The sequence below is a fragment of the Giraffa tippelskirchi genome, chromosome 3 (genome assembly GCF_054371585.1).
Source record: "Giraffa tippelskirchi isolate mGirTip1 chromosome 3, T2T-mGirTip1v1.2.pri, whole genome shotgun sequence".
Lineage (NCBI taxonomy): Eukaryota > Metazoa > Chordata > Mammalia > Artiodactyla > Giraffidae > Giraffa > Giraffa tippelskirchi.
The window spans coordinates 72,512,654-72,532,157 of record NC_137277.1 but is presented as its reverse complement, the minus strand read 5'-3'; the positions used below and the strand labels follow the sequence as shown (position 1 = coordinate 72,532,157).

Genomic DNA, 19,504 nt, shown 5'->3' with positions numbered 1-19,504 from the left:
GTTTTTGTCAGTACTTCTCCAGAAAGGCAGAGGGGGAAAAGCACAGAAAAAGAAACTAAAATGATCAAAGGAATAGATTGATTACATGAAAAAGGAGGGCTCTTCAGACTAGACAGATACCAGCCAAGAGAAGATATGATTAGAATATACAAAATAACAAAAGGTTTAGGAAAGGTTAGGAGAATTTTTTAAAACCATCTCTCAGCAGTAGAGCCGTCTTCTGTTGTAAAATTGTATTTTAATAAAAACTTTCTTAGTGCATATGTCAATTTAGAAGTTATATTTATCTTTTAAAACTTAAAGAAGGATTAAGAATAACTCTTACATAATTTAAATACTACTTTTTATTTAAGGATAACAAATTCTTAGTTGGTGCTTAATGCAGGCTAAGCACTGTTCTAAGTGCTGAAAATGAGAGGATGAATTAGAGCCCATCCATGTCCTTAAGGAATTGAGCATCAATAGGAGGAGCAAGTTTAATGTGAACAAGTAAACACTAGAAAGTAGTCATCACAGTGTTTGAGATATTCCTGGGTATAATTGTCTTAAAAAATAATGACGAGGTGTCTGATGTCTCTGGATGTTACATGGAGGCGGGTGAGACCACTTTAGGTATATTAAGAAAACTGAGGCAGGTTGAAATGGCTGCTATTTAGGGGCTGTTATAAGCAAGATGAACACATCTTTGTTCTTAGGAAATTTATGTTTTGTAGAGGAGCAATAGAGTAAACACATAAAGGGGAAATTCAGGTAGTGATAAAGGCTGTGGGTTTAGACAAACAAAAGGCAAGGTGATATGATAGAGAGTGCCAAGCTAGAGGAAGGAGAGCGTGTTACTCCGCAGAATGGCCAGGGAAGAGCTCTCTGACGATTCGGACAAATAGTAGGAGCAAAGCTTGGAAAGCTCTGGAGCAGAGGGCACAGCAAGTATAAATCCAGAGATGGGGGCTAACTTGGTGAGTTTAAGAAACAGAAAAGGCCAGGATTGGTAGGAAGATTTGGGGTTGGGTTAGAGGTGGGGTGATGAATGGACAAACTAGGTGGCATTTGAATGCTTTGGGAAATAATTGAAGGATTTTTAAGAAGGAAGGTGACATGATGACACTTAGACTCCTTTAGGGGTCCAGGCAAAGGATGAGAATGACTTGTCCAGCGTGGGGTCAGCAAAGATAGAAGGAAGTGGACATAGTATTCATAATATATTCTGGAGTTAGGAAAGGTTATAGTGACCTTTTTTTTTTTTTTTTCTTTTTAAGAATTTCAAACTTTTTAAAAATTTCAGTATAAATTGATTAAGATAGAGATGAAATCATAGCATTCAAGTCTCTGAACCAGAATGACTTCTCAAAAAAACAAAACAAGAAAACAACCCCAAAACCATGCCCAGTTAAATTAACTAGAATTTTGAGAGCTAGAATGAACCTTAGATGACTATTTTGACATGTCCCCTCCTCTCTGTTTTAAGGATGAGTCATTTGAGGTCAAGAAAGGCTAAGTGATTTGTCCAAGGTCAGATCCAGAATATATGGCTCCAAGTTAATGTCATTTCCATACTGTTTGCTTGAATCTCTTTGAATTTGGTTTTTGCTTTTGAGTTAAGAGTACCCTACTGAACTTTGAATTGATATTTATCATGGTATCAATACATGGATTCTAAAGATGTTAGGATCTTCTCCACAGAAATAATGATGAGTACTATGACTTATTTTCTCCACCTGTTCCCTCCTCCCTCCCACTCTCATTTCTTCTTCACCTTCCCCCCACCCCTTTTCCCCCTCCTTACTCTCCCCCTCTTCCTTTTCCCCCTCAGATATTGCAATTGCTGCTCCATATGGTGGTGAAGATAAAAAAGGAATTGTTTATATTTTCAATGGAAGACCCACAGGCTTGAATGCAGTACCATCTCAGATCCTTGAAGGGAAGTGGGCAGCTCGGAGCATGCCACCAAGCTTCGGCTATTCCATGAAAGGAGCCACGGATATAGACAAGAATGGATATCCAGGTGCTTCTTAGAAATAAATAGAGCATCTTAGATTTTTCAGTCCTAACAGCCAGTAGTATTAGGTTGGTGCAAATGTAATTGCGGTTTCAGACCGTGGACTTTAAATAATTATAACTAGTCTTGAACACATCTTTGTTAATCAAAATAGGAACCACATTTTTGCCAGTGAGAAATAAGTTTGTTTAATCCTGTAGTGTAAAAATCTGTGCTTCAGGATTTGACGAACCTCTTGGGAAGCATTTTCTGCCTCCTGGTTGTGGAAGCATTTTTGCTGCATTAAGTAGTCAAGATGCTTGAAGAAGTGGTAGTCAGTTGGTGAGAGGTCAGGTGAATATGGAAGATGAGGGAAAACTTGTAGCCCAATTTGTTCAACTTTAGAAGCGTTGATTGTGCAACATACAGTCAGGGGTTGTTGTGAACAAGAATTGGTCCCTTTCTGTTGAGCAATGCCTGCTGCAAGTGATGTAGTTTTCCATACATCTCATCGATTTGCTGAGCATACTTCTCAGATGTAATGGTTTCACTGGTATTTAGAAAGCTATAGTGGAGCAGACCAGCAGCAGACCACCAAATACTGACCATGACGTTTTTGGTGCAAATTTGGCTTTGGAAAGTGATTTGGAGTTTCTTCTCAGTCTAACCACTGAGCTGATCATCACCAGTTTTGTGTAAAATCCACTTTTCATCACAGGTCACAATATGATTGAGAAATGGTTCATTGTTGTTGCATAGAATAAGAGAAGATGACACTTCAAAAGGACTATTATTTTGATTTTCGGTCAGCTCATGAGGCACCTACTTATCTGGCTTTTTCACCTTTCCAATTTACTTCAAATGCCAGACAAGTATAGAATGGTCAACATTGAGTTCTTCAACTTCTTGTGTAGTTGTAAGAGGATCAACTTTGATGATCCTTTCAGTTGGTTGTTGTCAACTTCTGATGGCCGGCCACTACGCTCCTCATCTTCAGGACTCTCATCTCATTTGTAAAACTTCTTGAACTACCAATGGCCTGTATGTTCATCATCAGTTCCTTGGCCAAATGTGTTGTTGATGTTGTGAGTTGTCTCTGCTGCTGTCTCTGACCCACTTTAAACTTGAATAAGAAAGTCACTCAATTTTGCTTTTTGTCTAACATCATTTCCATAGTCTAAAATAAATATAAAATATACAGCAAGTATTAAGTCATTAGCAAAAAAACATAAAGTGAGAAATGCACATTGAAATGATGTATAACATAACCCCATTTATTTAAGGATGTATTCCAGTATCAATGGCAAAGGTCAGCACTGTAAAACCACAATTACTTTTGCACCAACCAAATATTAATTACTGCTCTCTTGATTTTATGTTATAAATCAGTTTAATTCAATATTTCAACTGCTGTTCAAGCCCCTGCCATTGTTCAAGGCATGGTTGTCATAACTGAGGGGACACAAAGCTCAGACCAGGTCTGTTTCCTGTCATGTTTTCTTTTGGGGCATAAAAAAGTTCTTAATTTTTTTGTGATCCATTGTTCACGTCTTTATGGTTTCTCATGTGCTTTTCTGCTTAGAAAGAGCTTTGTCAAATTAAGCTTGGGTAAGCCTGTTGGGCTACAGTCCATGGGATCACAAAGTCAGACACAACTGAAGTGACTTAGCACACGCGCACATATACTGTGGGATAGAGTTCTGATTTTTCATTTTTCCTAATTGTGAACCAGTGGTACTAGCTACGTGTGAAGACTAATGCATTCTGTTCTTGTTGATTTGGATGCTGTCTGCTGTCATTCTAAGGATTCTAGGTACAGTTGATCCTTGGACAGTGTATTAAGGGTGCTGACCCTCTGCACAGTCAAAAGTTCATATATAACTAACTACACTAGACCTCTGTATCAACAGTCCAGGTTGTGAACCAACCTCGGGTTGTGTAGTGCTGTAGTACTTCCTGTGGAAAAAAAAAAAAATCCATGTATAAGTAGATTTGCACAATTCAAACCCATGTTGTTTAAGAGTCAACTGTGTTTGTGTTTTGGTTTTATTTTGTTTTTGAAACAATAAAACGAAAGAGAAATTCAAAAGTCCACAGGCAAATGTATCCCTGTGGCTGATTCATGTTGATATATGGCAGAAACCAACACGATATTATAGTTATCCTTCAATTAAAAAGAAATTAAAAAAACAACTAAATTAAAAAAATCCACAAGCATCTATAAAGCTTTTACCTTTGGGAATGTGTGTTTGGGTGGTATAGCCTTCCTCATTGGTGCTTTTTACTCAGTATCAATTCAGAAGATTCTTATCTACCTGGATGGATGAAAAAATTAGTGTTATGAAAGTCTTTGTCATTGATAATAGTGTAAAGTTTTCATATAAATTTTAGCCTTTTAGATGTTGTCTTAAAATCACTGATGAAGAAGAACTTTGAGTCTATGTCTAAATCTAATCTTTATTATGTACATGGAGGGCTTTATAGAATGGTATGTGAATTTTAAAAAACTGTTATTATTAACATTTTTTCTATTCTCTTTTAAGACTTAATTGTAGGAGCTTTTGGTGTAGATAGAGCTGTATTATACAGGTAAGACTTTCCATATCTGATAATTCAGGAATATTATGAATTATATGAAAGTTTTATAGTTAAGTACCAGTGCTTAAATTTCATTTTAATTTTCTTGAAGTAATGATAAAATTTGTTCTTTCTATTCAAGATTCACTTCAGGCAAGGAGTAGTGATACAAGGAGATCCCCAGAATAGAGAAAGCAGTTCAGTTCAGTTCAGTCACTCAGTCGTGTCCGACTCGTTGCGACCCCATGAACCGCAGCATGCCAGGACTCCCTGTCCATCACCAACTCCCGGAGTTTACCCATACTCATGTCCATTGAGTCGGTGATGCCATCCCACCATCTCATCCTCTGTTGTCCCCTTGTTCTCCTGCCCTCAATCTCTCCCAGAGAAAGCAGCAGATTTTTTTTTATTAGAAAAGCATTCAGAATTTTCCATCTTTGTTCTTTAAATTTGTTCAAAGATGTTCTCCTATGTTTTAGATTTTATGAATTTAAAAGTATACGAGTTACATTTAAAAGTATAAAAGTTAGTTTTTCCTCTTAAGAGACAAGAAATTAACTTGGTATTTGTGCCACAGTATTCTGAGACCACCGGGGAAGTATGTAATGACTCCCCAAATAAATGTTTTTATCAGAGTAATATGTATAAATCTACATATCTCTAGTTCCCAGCTTCATACATATTTCCAGTAATTCTCTGTGTTTTATCAGTTCCTCATGCCTTACAGTATCATCTGGCATCGCAAGTGGATTAAGATGTTTACACTTCTATGAACTGTGCTTATACATGGCAGGAAAACTAGCTCTCTTGTGTAGTGTAGGTCAACTTGATTGTGCCTCTCAGAGCAGCTTGGGACCATACAGATTCTAGGATTTGTCATGATTGGAACCAGCACACTGACCTGAGCCTGCTATGTTTTTTTACAGAGCATAAACATGTACATCTGAACTTTGGAAAACTATTTATTTTAATTTATTGTTTAGTTTTATGAAGTATGTTTTGGAAAAAAAATAAAAATTGCTATTAACAAAGAAAAAAATAAAAATTGCTATTAACAAAGTAATACAGGCATGTGGTAAAATTTCAAGCAATATAAAAAAGGCATACAGTAAAAAATATGTTTCCTCTCACGCCAGTTGCTAGTTCATTAGTATATCCTACCAGAAACATTCTCTGCATTATAAAATTGTGTGTGTGTATGTGTACATGCATCCTTTTTACATGGTGGGGTTTTTTTTTCCTGTCATACTAAAATTCTCTCCTGGCTAATATCATCCCATATTAGCGCAGATGGCTTTACAGCACTCATCTCTCTCTTGTATTGCAAATGCATGAGATAGCTATCCCCCAACTTGTTTAAAACCATCCTGTTTTAATGGGCTGTGTTCAGATAGGTTGTGACCAGTGGTCCTGCTTTGCCTGGAATTGAGGGGGCTTTACCAGGTCATGGAACTTTCACTGATAAAATCAAGACAGTTCGGGGCAACCTGGGATATTTGGTCTTTCTAAGTTTAGATTGTTTCTATTCTTTTTGCTATTATAAACACTGCTTTAGTGAACACGCACTGTATACACCATGAATGTGAACCTGAAGTACTTAGATCAATGTAACATTTTAAATAACTTTTTTTCTTTTTTTTTAAAACCAGGGCTAGACCAGTTATCACTGTAAATGCTGGCCTTGAAGTGTACCCTAGCATTTTAAATCAAGAAAATAAAACCTGCCCTCTGCCTGGGACAGATCTCAAAGTTTCCTGGTAAGGATGTTTGTTTAATAATAGTTATTATAATTATTGGTTCAATCATTATAAAAATAACTGAAAATGGGGGAGTGGGCTGAAATATTACTAAAACAGTTTCTATGAATATACTCTATTTTCTTCTCATAGATTGAATTTAGAAATATTGTTCCAAAGAGGGACAAGCCTCTAGAAATAGTCTATAAACTAGTATAAAACTAATTTTTGAAAAATGAATATATCGAAAATAAAGCCAGTGAACATTTTGATTTTGATTTTTAAAAACTAATGATGTTTTTCAGATTTAGTCTGTGATTAATTGTATGAAAAGAATTATTTTGCTTGAAGGTACTAGTTTTCTGTTTGTTCCTTTACTAATTTCTGAAGAAAAGTGTAACTTTTTCTGTAAGCTTAATGTCTGAAATTCTTCTCTATTTCTCAAGTTGCCATTTTTTATTACTTTTCACTGTATCATGTGATTTTTTTTTTGCTATTTTTTATTCTATTTGTATTTATAATTTTCTTAAGATTTTTTTCCTTTAAACTGACTCGTGTTTTACTTTAAAACATATTAAAATAAAATAGAGAAACCAGTCTTTCTCATACATGTGAACATAAATATAAAATTAATAATGAAGAGTCCTGATCCATATAAACTGACTGTAAGCACCCAACTTTGCGAAACAATGTTCATGTTTGTTACAGAAAAATCAAAGAGAACTTATATATGAAGGGTAGAATGATTGGAAGCTGGGAAAATTTTACTTCAAATGATCTAATGGAAAGATATTTTTCCTGATTTTGTTTTTGAAGTGTTTATTGTTGTTATTAAAATAATTTTTCAAAATTTTGTTTATAGTGAAATACATATTAAATAAACATGTATACAATAAAAATTTTATTTCTTTCATCAGAGTGCATTAAAAGTTCAATAATATTTGGTCTTCATTTTCATTGATTGGCAGTGACATTTTCAAGATTTTTGCTTATTCTGGTAACAATGTGAAGGCTTTGAATACATTAACTAGAGCAGTAGCTTTCATATGTTTTTGATTATAGGATGAAATACATTTTACATCATAATCCAGTAAACATACGTTTTTAAAACTTAAGTTTCATGAAATCTTATCCTTGATACTTAAGTCAATTTTACACATATATTTGTTTTTCTCAAGATGCTGGCCACAATCCAGTAAACTGATGTCATGACCTAGTAATAAACTGTGAAAAATGCTGTTCTAGAGGAGCGTACTAATTAAAGGGAGCTTTGTGGGGCTTTTAAATAAGTGAGATATTTATTTTAAATCTGGACTGTCATTTTCCTCATTTAGATTTATGTAGAGATTCTATAAACTGAAGAGGAGGTTAGGAATTTTTTTTTTCTTTTTTGTCTCATTAAAGTATCGTGAAAGGAAAGGTGCCTAAGTTACTGAAGAATGAGTTAGAATATTCTATATAGTTTCATGTTTTAAAAATAATATTAAGATGTAAAGAAAGATACAAGGCTTCACAATGTAAACTAAGTATTAGAAATGTGAGATTTAAAAAAGAAGAAATGTGAGATTTGGGTGATATTAAAAAATGTTTAAACTGGATTATGGGATTTGTATGTATTTTTTTATTTTTTTTACAGTTTTAATGTCAGGTTCTGCTTAAAGGCAGATGGCAAAGGAGCACTTCCTACGAAACTTGGTAAGTGTTCTATGGAAAAATTATATATAATGGTGCTGCATACACAACACTGAAAAAATGTTTTAGGATATTTGAATAACTATTCAGATAGTTGTTATTGTTTTTTTTTATTTGAATGTATATGTTAAAGACATTTAAAATTACAACATAATTATTTTGTTTGGCAGCTCTTAAGCCAGTTCAGAGATAATACATTTATTGGCATTCTGAAAAATCAGTGATAAATACGGCCTTGAGAAAGTTAAAGTTACCAATGTGAGACAAATGAACTTTAGGAAAAATGAATATCGTTGTTTATAAAGTCAGTTACCTACTGAGAAGCTTATATTTTATGTGTTGGGGAAACCCTGGTAATTTCAGGAGTAGAGGTGATTTAGAAAGAGAGAGAAGGAGAAAAAGTTTTGACCACTAAATTTAACCCACACAGAAAATACTAACTTCACTCTTTTTTTCCCCAAAATTATTTATGTGATTCTGAAAGCAAGGTAGGAGATTTCAGTAACTGTTGTGGAGATTTGTTGATGTAAATGCTAAGAAATAACAGTGAAGCTCCTACTAGAGGACTGAGTCTGTTGGGAGGTGTGTTTGTGTCTGAAGTTCACATAGGGTAGCAAGGAGGGTAATTTTTCAGTAAAGACCTGAAGAAAATGAAGGAGCCAAGGGATACCTGGACAAGTATTTTGCAGAGGAAATGGCAGTTTCAAGAGGCTAGAGGCAGGTGCTTGCTGTCTCTCAAAGAGTGGATGGAACAGAACTGGAAGCAAAATAACCCTGGGTTTTCACTCAGATTTGTTATGAAGTTCAGCATTTAGAGGAACTTGAAAGGAGACTTGTGGTTTTAAAATCTGCATTCTTATCGCCTTTGAAGAAACTATTTAAGAAGAACTGAATCTTAAAAGCTAGTAATCTAGCAACTGTGCTTGATTCTTGGCTGTACATTCTTTTTAACATGATTCCTGACCTAGTCAGCTTTGTTTGGTCATTTGGTTCATGATTACCTAATAGTTTGATATGGTAGCTGCATTAGAAGTAGGAGTTGCAATTGATATAAACTGCTCATTCATCACGATAGTGAATGTATGGGTGCATATTAGTAAACATTTCTTACAATCAGCAAGAGTGCTGCTACCTGCATTGGTGGTGGAAGTCTTAATTATTCACAATTTCATTTCTGAACTTCCTCCTCTCAGCTTAAGTTAAAAGAAAAAAAAATTCCCTTCTGCTAGTTGTTTTATCATTATCTAGTGTCTGAATTATTAGATGACATTAAGTTGGGAATGGTTGGATTAATTAATTATTAAATATTTATTCAGAATTAATATGTTGTGGTCTCACTATAACGTATAGACTTTTTAAGAATGAATTAGAAGCAAGTTACTTCTTAAGAAATGTCTGTGTATCTCTCTTTACATGAAAACTCAAGATATTGAGGACAGATGGTGTCCATAAAGATATTGGTTATAAATCCTTTGGTTTGTATAGACTTCCAGGTGGAGCTTCTTTTGGATAAACTCAAGCAGAAAGGAGCGATTCGACGAGCACTCTTTCTCCATAACAGGTCCCCAGGTCACTCCAAGAACATGACCATCTCAAGGGGGGGACAGATGCAGTGTGAGGAGCTGATCGCATATCTGCGGGTAAGGCATACTTTTATGTTCCTTATATTTCTATGTATTATTTTTTCATCTGAATGATTTTTCCTTTCTGTAAAATTTTTTTGGTGGTGAATAAATAAGAAAACAGAAAAATGCAGTTGAGGAAATTGGGCTTTTTAACGAGTCAGACTTGAGTAATGGACATCTACTCTTGTCAGACTGGATATCACACGTGGCCTTATTAAATTATGACAAATGTATTACTGGACTCTCGAGACTGTAAAAGAAATCCACCCTCCCCAATTAATCAATTAAAAAACTCCATTGGCTAAACCTGACTTGTGAGTTGTAAGCAAGTGTGTGAGTCAGGGTAGCTAGGGAGGGAGGGATGGACCCTGGGCAGAGGGGGCAGAGGGGGAGCAATACTTGCCGACACCAGTATGGGGGTTCAGACTCAACCTGAGGCGTGCTGCAAGCCAGGGGTCTGACCTGAACCTCCTGTATTAGGTCTAGATTTTTCCACAGGGCTAAAGTGTTCCCAAAACAAAGATGCTCCTGACTCTTGCAAGAGTAAATGCAAATTTTCACTGGAACAATCTAGTACAGGTCCCACAGGTTAAGTTCAAATCAGATAGGAATTCATTTCTAAAGTACTATAGAAACAGAAAGGAGGCCATCAGAAGGCACAGCAAACAAATCTTAGTCCTGGAAAAGTGAAGTGAAAGTTGCTCAGTCATGTCCGACTCTTTGCGACCCCATGGAAAGACTTGAGATTTAGAATTATCAGTTACAAAGTATAAATGTGTATAAAATATTGAAAGAAATAAAGGGTGAAATTTGATTTAAAAGACAAAAGTATCAGTAAACATATAGAAGACTCAACGTAATTAATAAACTCTATTTAATAAACCTATATAGAACTTGGCATCCAACACTTAGAGAATATAAAAGTTGCCCATATAGATACAGAAAGTCTGAACAAATTTGAGAAAATTGAAATCATAGAATATATGCTATTTGATTATAGTGCAATTTTTAGAAATCAGTAACAAATTTAAATTGAGAATTAGGAATTGTGATTTTAAGCAACTTATGGATAAAAAAAATCATACTGGAAATTTACTTAGAAGTGAATTATAGTGAAAATATCAAAATACCAAAATGTGTAGGATATCCCAAAAGCATATTGTAAACGTAAACGTATATAGCCTTAAATGCTATTTAATTTAAATGAAAGCTTGAGGGAAAAAATGAAGGAAAAATAAACCCAAAAACCTCCACAAAATTAAAAATTAAAAAAGGACATTCCTGGTGACTCAGCAGTAAAGAATCTGCCTGGAGTGCGGGAGACCCCGGGTTCAATCCCTGGGTTGGGAAGATGCCCAGGAGAAGAGAATAGCTACTGATTCCGGTATTCTTTCCTGGGAAATCCCATGGACAGAGGAGTCTGGAGGGGTACAGTCTATGGGGTCACAAAGAGTCGGACATGACTGAAGCAACTTTGCTCGCAGGCACATAGATAATGGAGGAATTAAAATAATAGAATATTAGGAACAACCTTGTACCAAGAAAACAAAAACATTCTTAGAAAAACATAACACGACTATTACTTGAAGAAATAGAAAACCCAAACAATCCACTTAACCATATAAACCATTCTGAAAATTGAACTGGCAGTTTAAAAATCTTTACACAAACAGATCACAAGACCTAAATAATTTTATAGGCAATATCATCTAAGCTGTCAGGAATGAGACATTCCAATATTAAGCTCTTAGAAAGAATAGAAAAATAAGATGTATTTCCAGTTTATTCTCTGAAGCTAGTGTAATTGATACCTAGACTGGCCAAGGATAGTATAAACAAGAAGAAATCATGAGTCTTACATGAAGACATAGATGTAGAATTACTAACCAAATATAAGCAAACTCAATCCAAGCTGTTTCTAAAGAAGATTAAAAAACAGACCAACTTGCATGTATCCTAGAGTGGGTTAACATTAAAAGTAGAGAAATGTAACTTCACACTTGAATAGACTGAAAACATGGCCATCTTACTTGAAGTGCAAGAAAGGTTTTTGATTAAATAACTATTCATGATATTTGCAAACAAGACAAATACCTCAAGCTTCAACTATGAAGAAATGTCATTTTACACTCAGACAAAGTCTACCGGTACCTATTGCTTGGTCCAGGTGTGAATTAATGAGAATTCTTATGTGTTGCTAATGGCAGTGTAAATGCTGTGAAGATTTTGGAAAATAATATGGTGTTGTCTTAGAGAGCTGACAAATCTCCTTTCCACTGTGTAGAACGATACTTTTTTTTTTTTGTAATAGCAAAAATAAACCAAAACCCAAAAAAATCCAAAAAAGAATTGATAAACTGTGGATTTATTATAAGTGTTACCCAACATAGGCTTCCCTGATAGCTCAGTTGGTAAAGAATCTGCCTGCAATGCAGGAGACCCTAGTTCAATTCCTGGATCGGGAAGATCCCCTGGAGAAGGAATGGGCTACCCACTCCAGTATTCTTGGGCTTCCCTTGTGGCTCAGCTGGTAAAGAATCCACCTGCAATGTGGGAGATCTCGGTTTGATCCCTGGGTTGGGAAGATCCCCTTGAGAAGGCAAACGCTACCCACTCCAGTTACTCAGCAATAAAAGTTGACTTTGCTACATGAGACAGTGTGAATGAATCTTCTAAAAAAGTGTTGAAGCAAATGACAGAAGAATACGTATGATCTCATTTTAAAATAAACAAGAAAAGCAATCTGAAGAACATGCTGTTTTAGAGACATACACACTAGAGTAAAATTACTGTGAGCAAGCTAATGGAATGATTACCTCTGGAAGGAAGACAAAGGGATGAAAAGAGCGTGTAGGCAGCTTAAGCAATATAAGTAATGTCCTAGTTATTATTTACATTGGGTGTGTGTTGGAGTGCTCATTTTATTAACAGGTCTCATATTTTTGTGTGAATCAAATATTACATTACAAAACAAAGCTGATTAAGGATTCTCAATGGATAATGATAGTCTTTATGAATATCCTATTCTTATGTAAGTGTAGTTTTACAGAGAGTTTTGGTAGAATTGGATCAAGGGGTAAGTACAGCTGGCTTTGTATTGTGCACTTATGGATTTCTACAGATAGCTTGATGTCTTAGGTTGATATTGTAATTAATTCAAAGCTTTTCCATTTTTAGGATGAATCTGAATTTAGAGACAAACTCACTCCAATTACTATTTTTATGGAGTATTGGTTGGATTATCGAACAGCTGCTGATGCAACAGGGTTGCAACCTATTCTTAACCAATTTACTCCTGCCAATGTTAGTCGACAGGTACTGTACTTTATTAATTTATTATTTGATTCTTTAATCTTTTTAAAAAATCTTATAATTTGTATTTTTAAATAGCATAAAGGATTGCTTTTATTTTATATTTTTAATCTTTTTGCATTCGAGTATAGCAGATTAACAATATTGAGATAGTTTCAGGTGGACAGCAAAGGGACTCAGCCATACAAGGATTGCTTCTATAATGTTGCATTTTTTAGTCAGAGAAGTAAGAGGGGAAGAGATATTCAAAGCCACTCAACTTACATGCAGAGGAAGACAAGGTCGCATTTTGAATACATAAAACAATAAAGTAAGTCAAGGAAAACAACAAAATGCCAAGTAATACATAGTATTTTAGTATTTTGCTAAACAAGTTTATGTTATCTTTGATTTATATTTTAAAAACTAGTGTATATACACACATATGAATATATAGTATATAAATTATTCTTTTGATAAAATGAAATATAGCAACACAGAATTTTATAAGGAATATATTTTATATATGTTAGCTATATTTTATAGTTTTAATTTTATAATTTATTTTATATAACTATCTTATATTTCATTTTGCATGTAAATAGTATAGGTGCTGCTTTCCACTACCCATTAGTATAGAACTTACAAACATTGTTCTTAGTTCATATTTTTAAAAAGTTAATTGTTACTTTTACATTATGCATTTTGATATTGGAGTTATGATTATTTTCTGTTTATAATTCTGGAATTTTGGGGAAACTATTTATTAGTGTTAACATCAGTTTACTGGGATCACCAATCTCTTTAATACCAATAAAATTTGACTTTCTTCCCTTTCTCCACCTCCCCTTCTTCATTATTTGAATCTTTGTTTCCTTTGTGTTCTACTTTTGTTTCAAGAAGGACATTACCTACTCTTAGGCATCTTTCTTTCTGTATTCTTAGTTTTATTATGTACTCTCATTTCTGTGTTAATTACCTACCTCAGCATGCTTATTTACTTCTCTCTAAAATGGCCCTTTATTTCCCTGGTCATATTACTCACTTCTTTTTACTGTATACTCTCTTTAAAGTACTGCTTTCTAATAGAAATATAATGTGAGACACATTTGTAGTTTAAATTTACTGATCAGTAACATTAAAAAAAATAGAAAACTGGTGACTGTAATTTTAATAGTATATCTGCATTAGTTTGCTAGGACTGCTATTACAAAGTGCCACAGAATGGGTGGTGAAATAATAGAAATTTATTTTCTCACAATTCTGGAGGCTTAAAGTCGGAGATCAAAGTGTAGGCAGTATTGGTTTCCTCTGAAGCTTTTCCCACTGGCTTGTAGTGGTCACTTTCTCCCTGTGTCTTTATGTGGTTTCCCCTCTGTGTCTGCGTTCTAATCTCCTTAAAAAGCACCAGTCATATTGGATTAGGGGCTTCCCTCATAGCTCAGTCGGTAAAGAATCTGCTGGCAACGCAGGAGACCTGGGTTCGATTCCTGGAGTCAGGAAGATCCCCTGGAGAAGGAAATGGCAACCCACTCCAATATTCTTGCCTGGAGAATTCCCATGGACAGAGGAGCCTGGCAGGCTACAGTCCATGCAGCTGCAAGAGTTGGACACGACTTACCAACTTCACCACCACCACCACCATATTGGATTAGGGCCACCCTAACGATGTCTTTTTAACTTAATTACCTCTTTAAAAACCATATTTCCAAATAGTCACATTTTTCCATGAAATTCTTTATATTGTTTTTTACTGTCTTCAAAATCCAGAGTTTATTATACTATAGCACATGTCAATTCAGATGCCAAAGCTTCATCAGAAATATTTTTTCTGCATTTAGAAGTCATAGAATTTGCAACTGAAAAGTAGAGTCACATAGCCAAGTTATTCTAAAAGTTAAAAGTTTTCCAGTGTCAGAATCAAGTATCAGTTTTTAAATTTAAATTAATTAATATTAAGTGAAATGTAAAACTTAACCCCCCCGTCATACTAGGTACATTTCAAGTGCTCAAAAGCCACATGCAGCTTGCTATGGCTTCTCTATTGGACAAAGCAGCTCTTGCATTTTCCTTTCTGTACCCTTATCCTTTGGAGTTACAGATTTAGTGCTTTCTGCAAGGCAATGGCACCCCACTCCAGTACTCTTGCCTGGAAAATCCCATGGACGGAGGAGCCTGGTAGGCTGCAGTCCATGGGGTCACTAAGAGTCGGACACGACTGAGCGAATTCACTTTCACTTTTCCCTTTCATGCACTGGAGAAGGAAATGGCAACCCACTCCAGTGTTCTTGCCTGGAGAATCCTAGGGACGGTGGAGCCTGGTGAGCTGCCGTCTATGGGGTCGCACAGAGTCGGACACGACTGAAGCGACTTAGCAGCAGCAGCAGAAAAAGTGGCTTTTTAACACCCCCCCCCCGCCCACCGCCTCCTGGTTGTTCATTCAAATGTGTATTCAGTTCTTACTCTGTGTAAGATACTAAGTATATAACTGTAGAGATTTAGTTCTCTGTGAATGGAAGATAGTGCTCTTTTTCTATTTCTGAAGCTATTCTTTCCTGATAGTGTATTTTAATGCTGTAGTTGCACCAATGCCAGTTAAATCCTTTTTCTTCAGTGTAGACTGGTAGTCAATCAAATATCCCTTTATCGTAGTTTATTAATATTTCATAATACTTCTCATTTCAAACTTCAGATACTCATCATTCTAGCTGGGACTTTTAATACACACCATATCAGATATCATTAAATCCACTCTTAGTTCATGAACTAAGTTAGTAGTGGATTGTTTTGGTATGACTTGTGCAGTTACCTCAAAGTTCTTCTAATGATCCTGGCCTTTTCCCTTCAACTTCTTGAAGCACATAGCAGCTGTTTACATCTAGGTCAGTAAATTAGTTAACATGTATTGTTGGGTTTCATCCCAACTGCATTGTCATTTAAGATCTCTATCATGTTATTTTATCCTGGGAAGCCCTATATCCCTGTAACTTGAAAGCATACAGTTTTGTTGTTGTTTTCAAGAAAGCCTGTCACTATTTTTCCCCTTTAAATCTTTTTCTTTTCTGTTTGCCTTAGGACCTGAAGCCCTTTGGATGTTAGCAATAGACAAACCAAGAATGGCTTGTTTTTTTCTTTCCTCTTTTATTAATTTTTACGTTTCTTATTTCACATCCTGCCCAACTTCTTCTGCTTCCTCCACTGTGTCTTTCTGCTGGATTTTCCATAATGTTCCAGCTGACATGTCATATGGTCGTATCTGGAGGGAGAAAGTGTTGAGGTCTTTGCTTATTGTACCTGTCTTGGATCTGCTAACTTAATGCTTCTGGTTCCTTTTTCTTTATCTCTTTCCAGATGGCCATGCCAATGATGAACTCCTTTCATCCACTTTCTGTTCTGTTTGGTCTGTCTGTCTGAATTGTTGCTATGTATCTACAGCTCCTTATTCTTTTACTCCTTATTCTGTGCTCTCCAGAGACATAGTCTGTAATGAGAAATTCTGTAAAGGAGCTTCTTTGCCCCAAGATCACACAACTTAGCAGTAGCAGACTAAAGCCAAACTCTAATTTCAATATTACTTTCTATTCTACACTTCATTCCAAAGTCATAACAGCTTATTTCGAGATAGACCTAAAAGGTTCCAACTAATTGTATTATACCCTATGAATCTTTTCCTTCCTTTTCATTCTTACTAGCTAACACTGATCTGTTTAAAAACAGGCAGCCACGATCCCTTTTGCATTCAGATATATATAAAAGTTGAGTGTATATAAATATATACATGTATATTCATATACATCCATATGCATATTAATATACACTGTGTGTGTGACCTGTATTGGTATTTATTCATGTAGAAAAAAATAAAAAACTTTTTTCTAGGCTCATATTCTACTTGACTGTGGTGAAGACAATGTCTGTAAACCCAAACTGGAGGTTTCTGTAGATAGGTAAGTTTTGCTCCAAATAACAGACTGTATAATAAGAAATTGAAATGAAAGAGCATATTTTTCTATTAAAGTAATAGCAATGACAATTAGTTATGTTGGAGGATAATGCATGATTTTCAGTAAAGGAGTGAATATTGAGCTTTAAAAAATAGACTGTATGTTTCACCAGCTACCTAGGTTAACAGGTCTGTTTTCATCAGTATGGAGTAGTGTCACAAAGTAGCATTGTATTCTCTTAAAGATTGTCTGTTAACTAAAGGATGTATTACCATTTTATATGATGTATAAATTATAGCAAATATTGTAAGTGACCAGGGGATTAGTTCAACTTTTGGAAAAAATCAGGAAATTAATAAGTACAAAGGGATATAAAATTATTTCCATAATAGATTTGAGTGATAGTGATATGAGGAAGGCACCAGTGTTTTCTTTTGTTGGGAGAAACGTTGAGTTTGCACCCAGTGTGCTATTTCCAGTTTAGTGTTGATCTGTGCAGTAGTCTCAGAATATCCTGAGACATTGTTGAACATGTCAGTGCTTTGAACAGTCATACTCTTGCTGTGCGGTCTTTTTTCATTGACTAGATTTATATTAACTTGTAGTGATCAAAAGAAGATCTATATTGGGGACGACAACCCTCTGACCTTGATTGTTAAGGCTCAGAATCAGGGAGAAGGTGCCTATGAAGCTGAGCTCATCATTTCCATCCCACTGCAGGCTGATTTTATCGGGGTTGTCCGCAACAGTGAAGTAAGCAAGCTGCCTCTTTAAAAATCGAAATGCACTCATGGTTCACATTAACATTAATGAGCAGCTACCCTATTTATTATACTATAGCTTAGCTGTTCTACCTAAGGCTAAATTGCTAGACAATAGAGTGCCTGTCTTATATAATTCTTTTCAAGCCTAGTACTTTGCATAATGCATTGATACAACTTTTTAAAAATTGCTAGCTAAGTGCCTGACACAAGGTCAGATGGATAAAGTGTCTAAGCCTGGCCATCAAATAATTTGTCAGAAATAATATGGTTATGTGTCTAAGTCCTCTAGGGATTGTTCAGAAACACTTTTGCATTTATATGTGGCAACTGAACACAGTTCTGGTTCCCCCATATCTCTCATTACTCAAATAGATCTATTTGCTTTGTAAAGCAAGAAACCCAAACATCCAACTGTATGATATTGTCTAGAAACTTTGCAGTTTTAGTATGGCTTCTGCTTTTTTTTTTTAGTGATTAATTTATTTTCCCTTCAATCCTCTTTCTTCGTCTATCTAAGGCCTTAGCAAGACTTTCCTGTGCGTTTAAGACAGAAAACCAAACCCGCCAGGTGGTTTGTGACCTTGGAAACCCAATGAAGGCTGGAACTCAAGTAAGGCATTTTAATTAAATGGGTCTGTTTTTTTCTTTCATAGAGATTAGCGTATTTTTCTGTGGGATTATCCACAGTCATTTGTTTGATTATTTTTTATTTATGTTTTGATTATGGGGGGGTCTCTGTTGCTGCACATGGGCCCTCGCCAGTGTGGTGAGCAGGGGCCACTCCTTGTTGTGGAGCTCGGACTTCTCGCTGCGGTGGCTTCTCCTGTCGCCGAGCATGGGCTCCAGTAGTTGCAGCATGTGGGAGAAGTAGTTGTGGCTCGTGGGCTCTGGAGCATGGGCTCAGGAGTTGTGGTGCATAGGTCTAGCTGCTCTGCAGCATATGGGATCTTCCGGAACCTGGGATTGAACCTGTATCCCCTGCATTGCAAGGCAGATTCTCAGACACTGGACCACCAGGGAAGCCCCATAGTAATTTTTTTTTTTTTTAAATAAAAACTTCAAAATAGTATTTCAGTTGGTTTTGCTTTAGAATGTAATGATTATTAGAGCTTAGTTTTGATTAAGATACTAAAGTAGTGAGTTGTGCTATTACCTGTATTCAGTAAGCTGCTCTTTGCCTTTAGTTTGGTGAATGAATGAGAACATGGTTTAAATCAAGGACTGAGATTGTAACTTTGATATTTTAAACTGGTGCTTTAATGCATCCTCAAAGCTACTCTGACAAATACCAAGACTGTTATTGTTAGGTGAGTTAGAGTGATCTCATTAACTGGGGCTTCCCTGCTAGCTCAGGCTATAAAGAATCTGCCTGCAATGCAGGTAGGCCCAAGTGCTATCCCTGGGTTGGGAAGATCCCCTGGAGAAGGGAATGACTACCCACTCCAGTATTCTTGCTTGCAGAATTCCATGGACAGAGGAGCCTGGCGAGCTACAGTCCGTAGGGTTGCAAAGAGTCGGACACGACTGAATGACTAACACTTTCACTTCACACTTTATTAAAGTGAAACCTATAAGGTCATCCCATTAGGATCAAACTGCACATTGGTTGGATCAGACTCCTCTTTAGGTGGTGGAGAAGGGAGCCCAGAAGCTTGAGAAGAAGCACTCAGTGGACTGCTTCCCAAATCTTCTAAAAAAGGAGACAAAATATACCTTTTTGAATTGCTAGTATCAAGGGGAAAAAAAGCAGCAGTATATTTCTTGTTACCTTTTCAATAGAATCTAATTTATTAATAATAACACATTGATATTGGTAATTTGACGATCTGTGATAATTGTTATTCAGTCACTTAGTCATATCTGACTCTTTGCTACCCCATGGACTGCAGCACTCTGGGCT

The 19,504-nt window shown here is 35.8% G+C and overlaps 1 protein-coding gene across 8 annotated transcripts in view; it reads left to right on the top strand.

Annotated features, from left to right (window-relative positions):
* The window catches only part of ITGAV (integrin subunit alpha V), a 133,842-nt gene that overhangs the window by 98,656 nt on the left and 15,682 nt on the right, over positions 1–19,504 (top strand). For 6 of the 8 annotated variants that reach the window (XR_014079817.1, XM_081581057.1, XM_081581058.1 and 3 more), the window contains 9 exons: positions 1,811–2,002; positions 4,519–4,564; positions 6,202–6,309; positions 7,925–7,983; positions 9,466–9,620; positions 12,783–12,920; positions 16,776–16,843; positions 17,446–17,593; positions 18,122–18,214. Coding sequence is in view for 7 of the 8 variants with exons in the window: in XM_081581057.1 (XP_081437183.1) it covers positions 1,811–2,002; positions 4,519–4,564; positions 6,202–6,309; positions 7,925–7,983; positions 9,466–9,620; positions 12,783–12,920; positions 16,776–16,843; positions 17,446–17,593; positions 18,122–18,214 (1,007 nt within the window). In the remaining variant the exon portion in view is untranslated. Of the gene's footprint in view, positions 1–1,810; positions 2,003–4,518; positions 4,565–6,201; positions 6,310–7,924; positions 7,984–9,465; positions 9,621–12,782; positions 12,921–16,775; positions 16,844–17,427; positions 17,594–18,121; positions 18,215–19,504 lie in introns of all 8 variants that reach the window. The other 2 variants (XM_081581052.1, XM_081581051.1) reach the window with 1 other exon arrangement.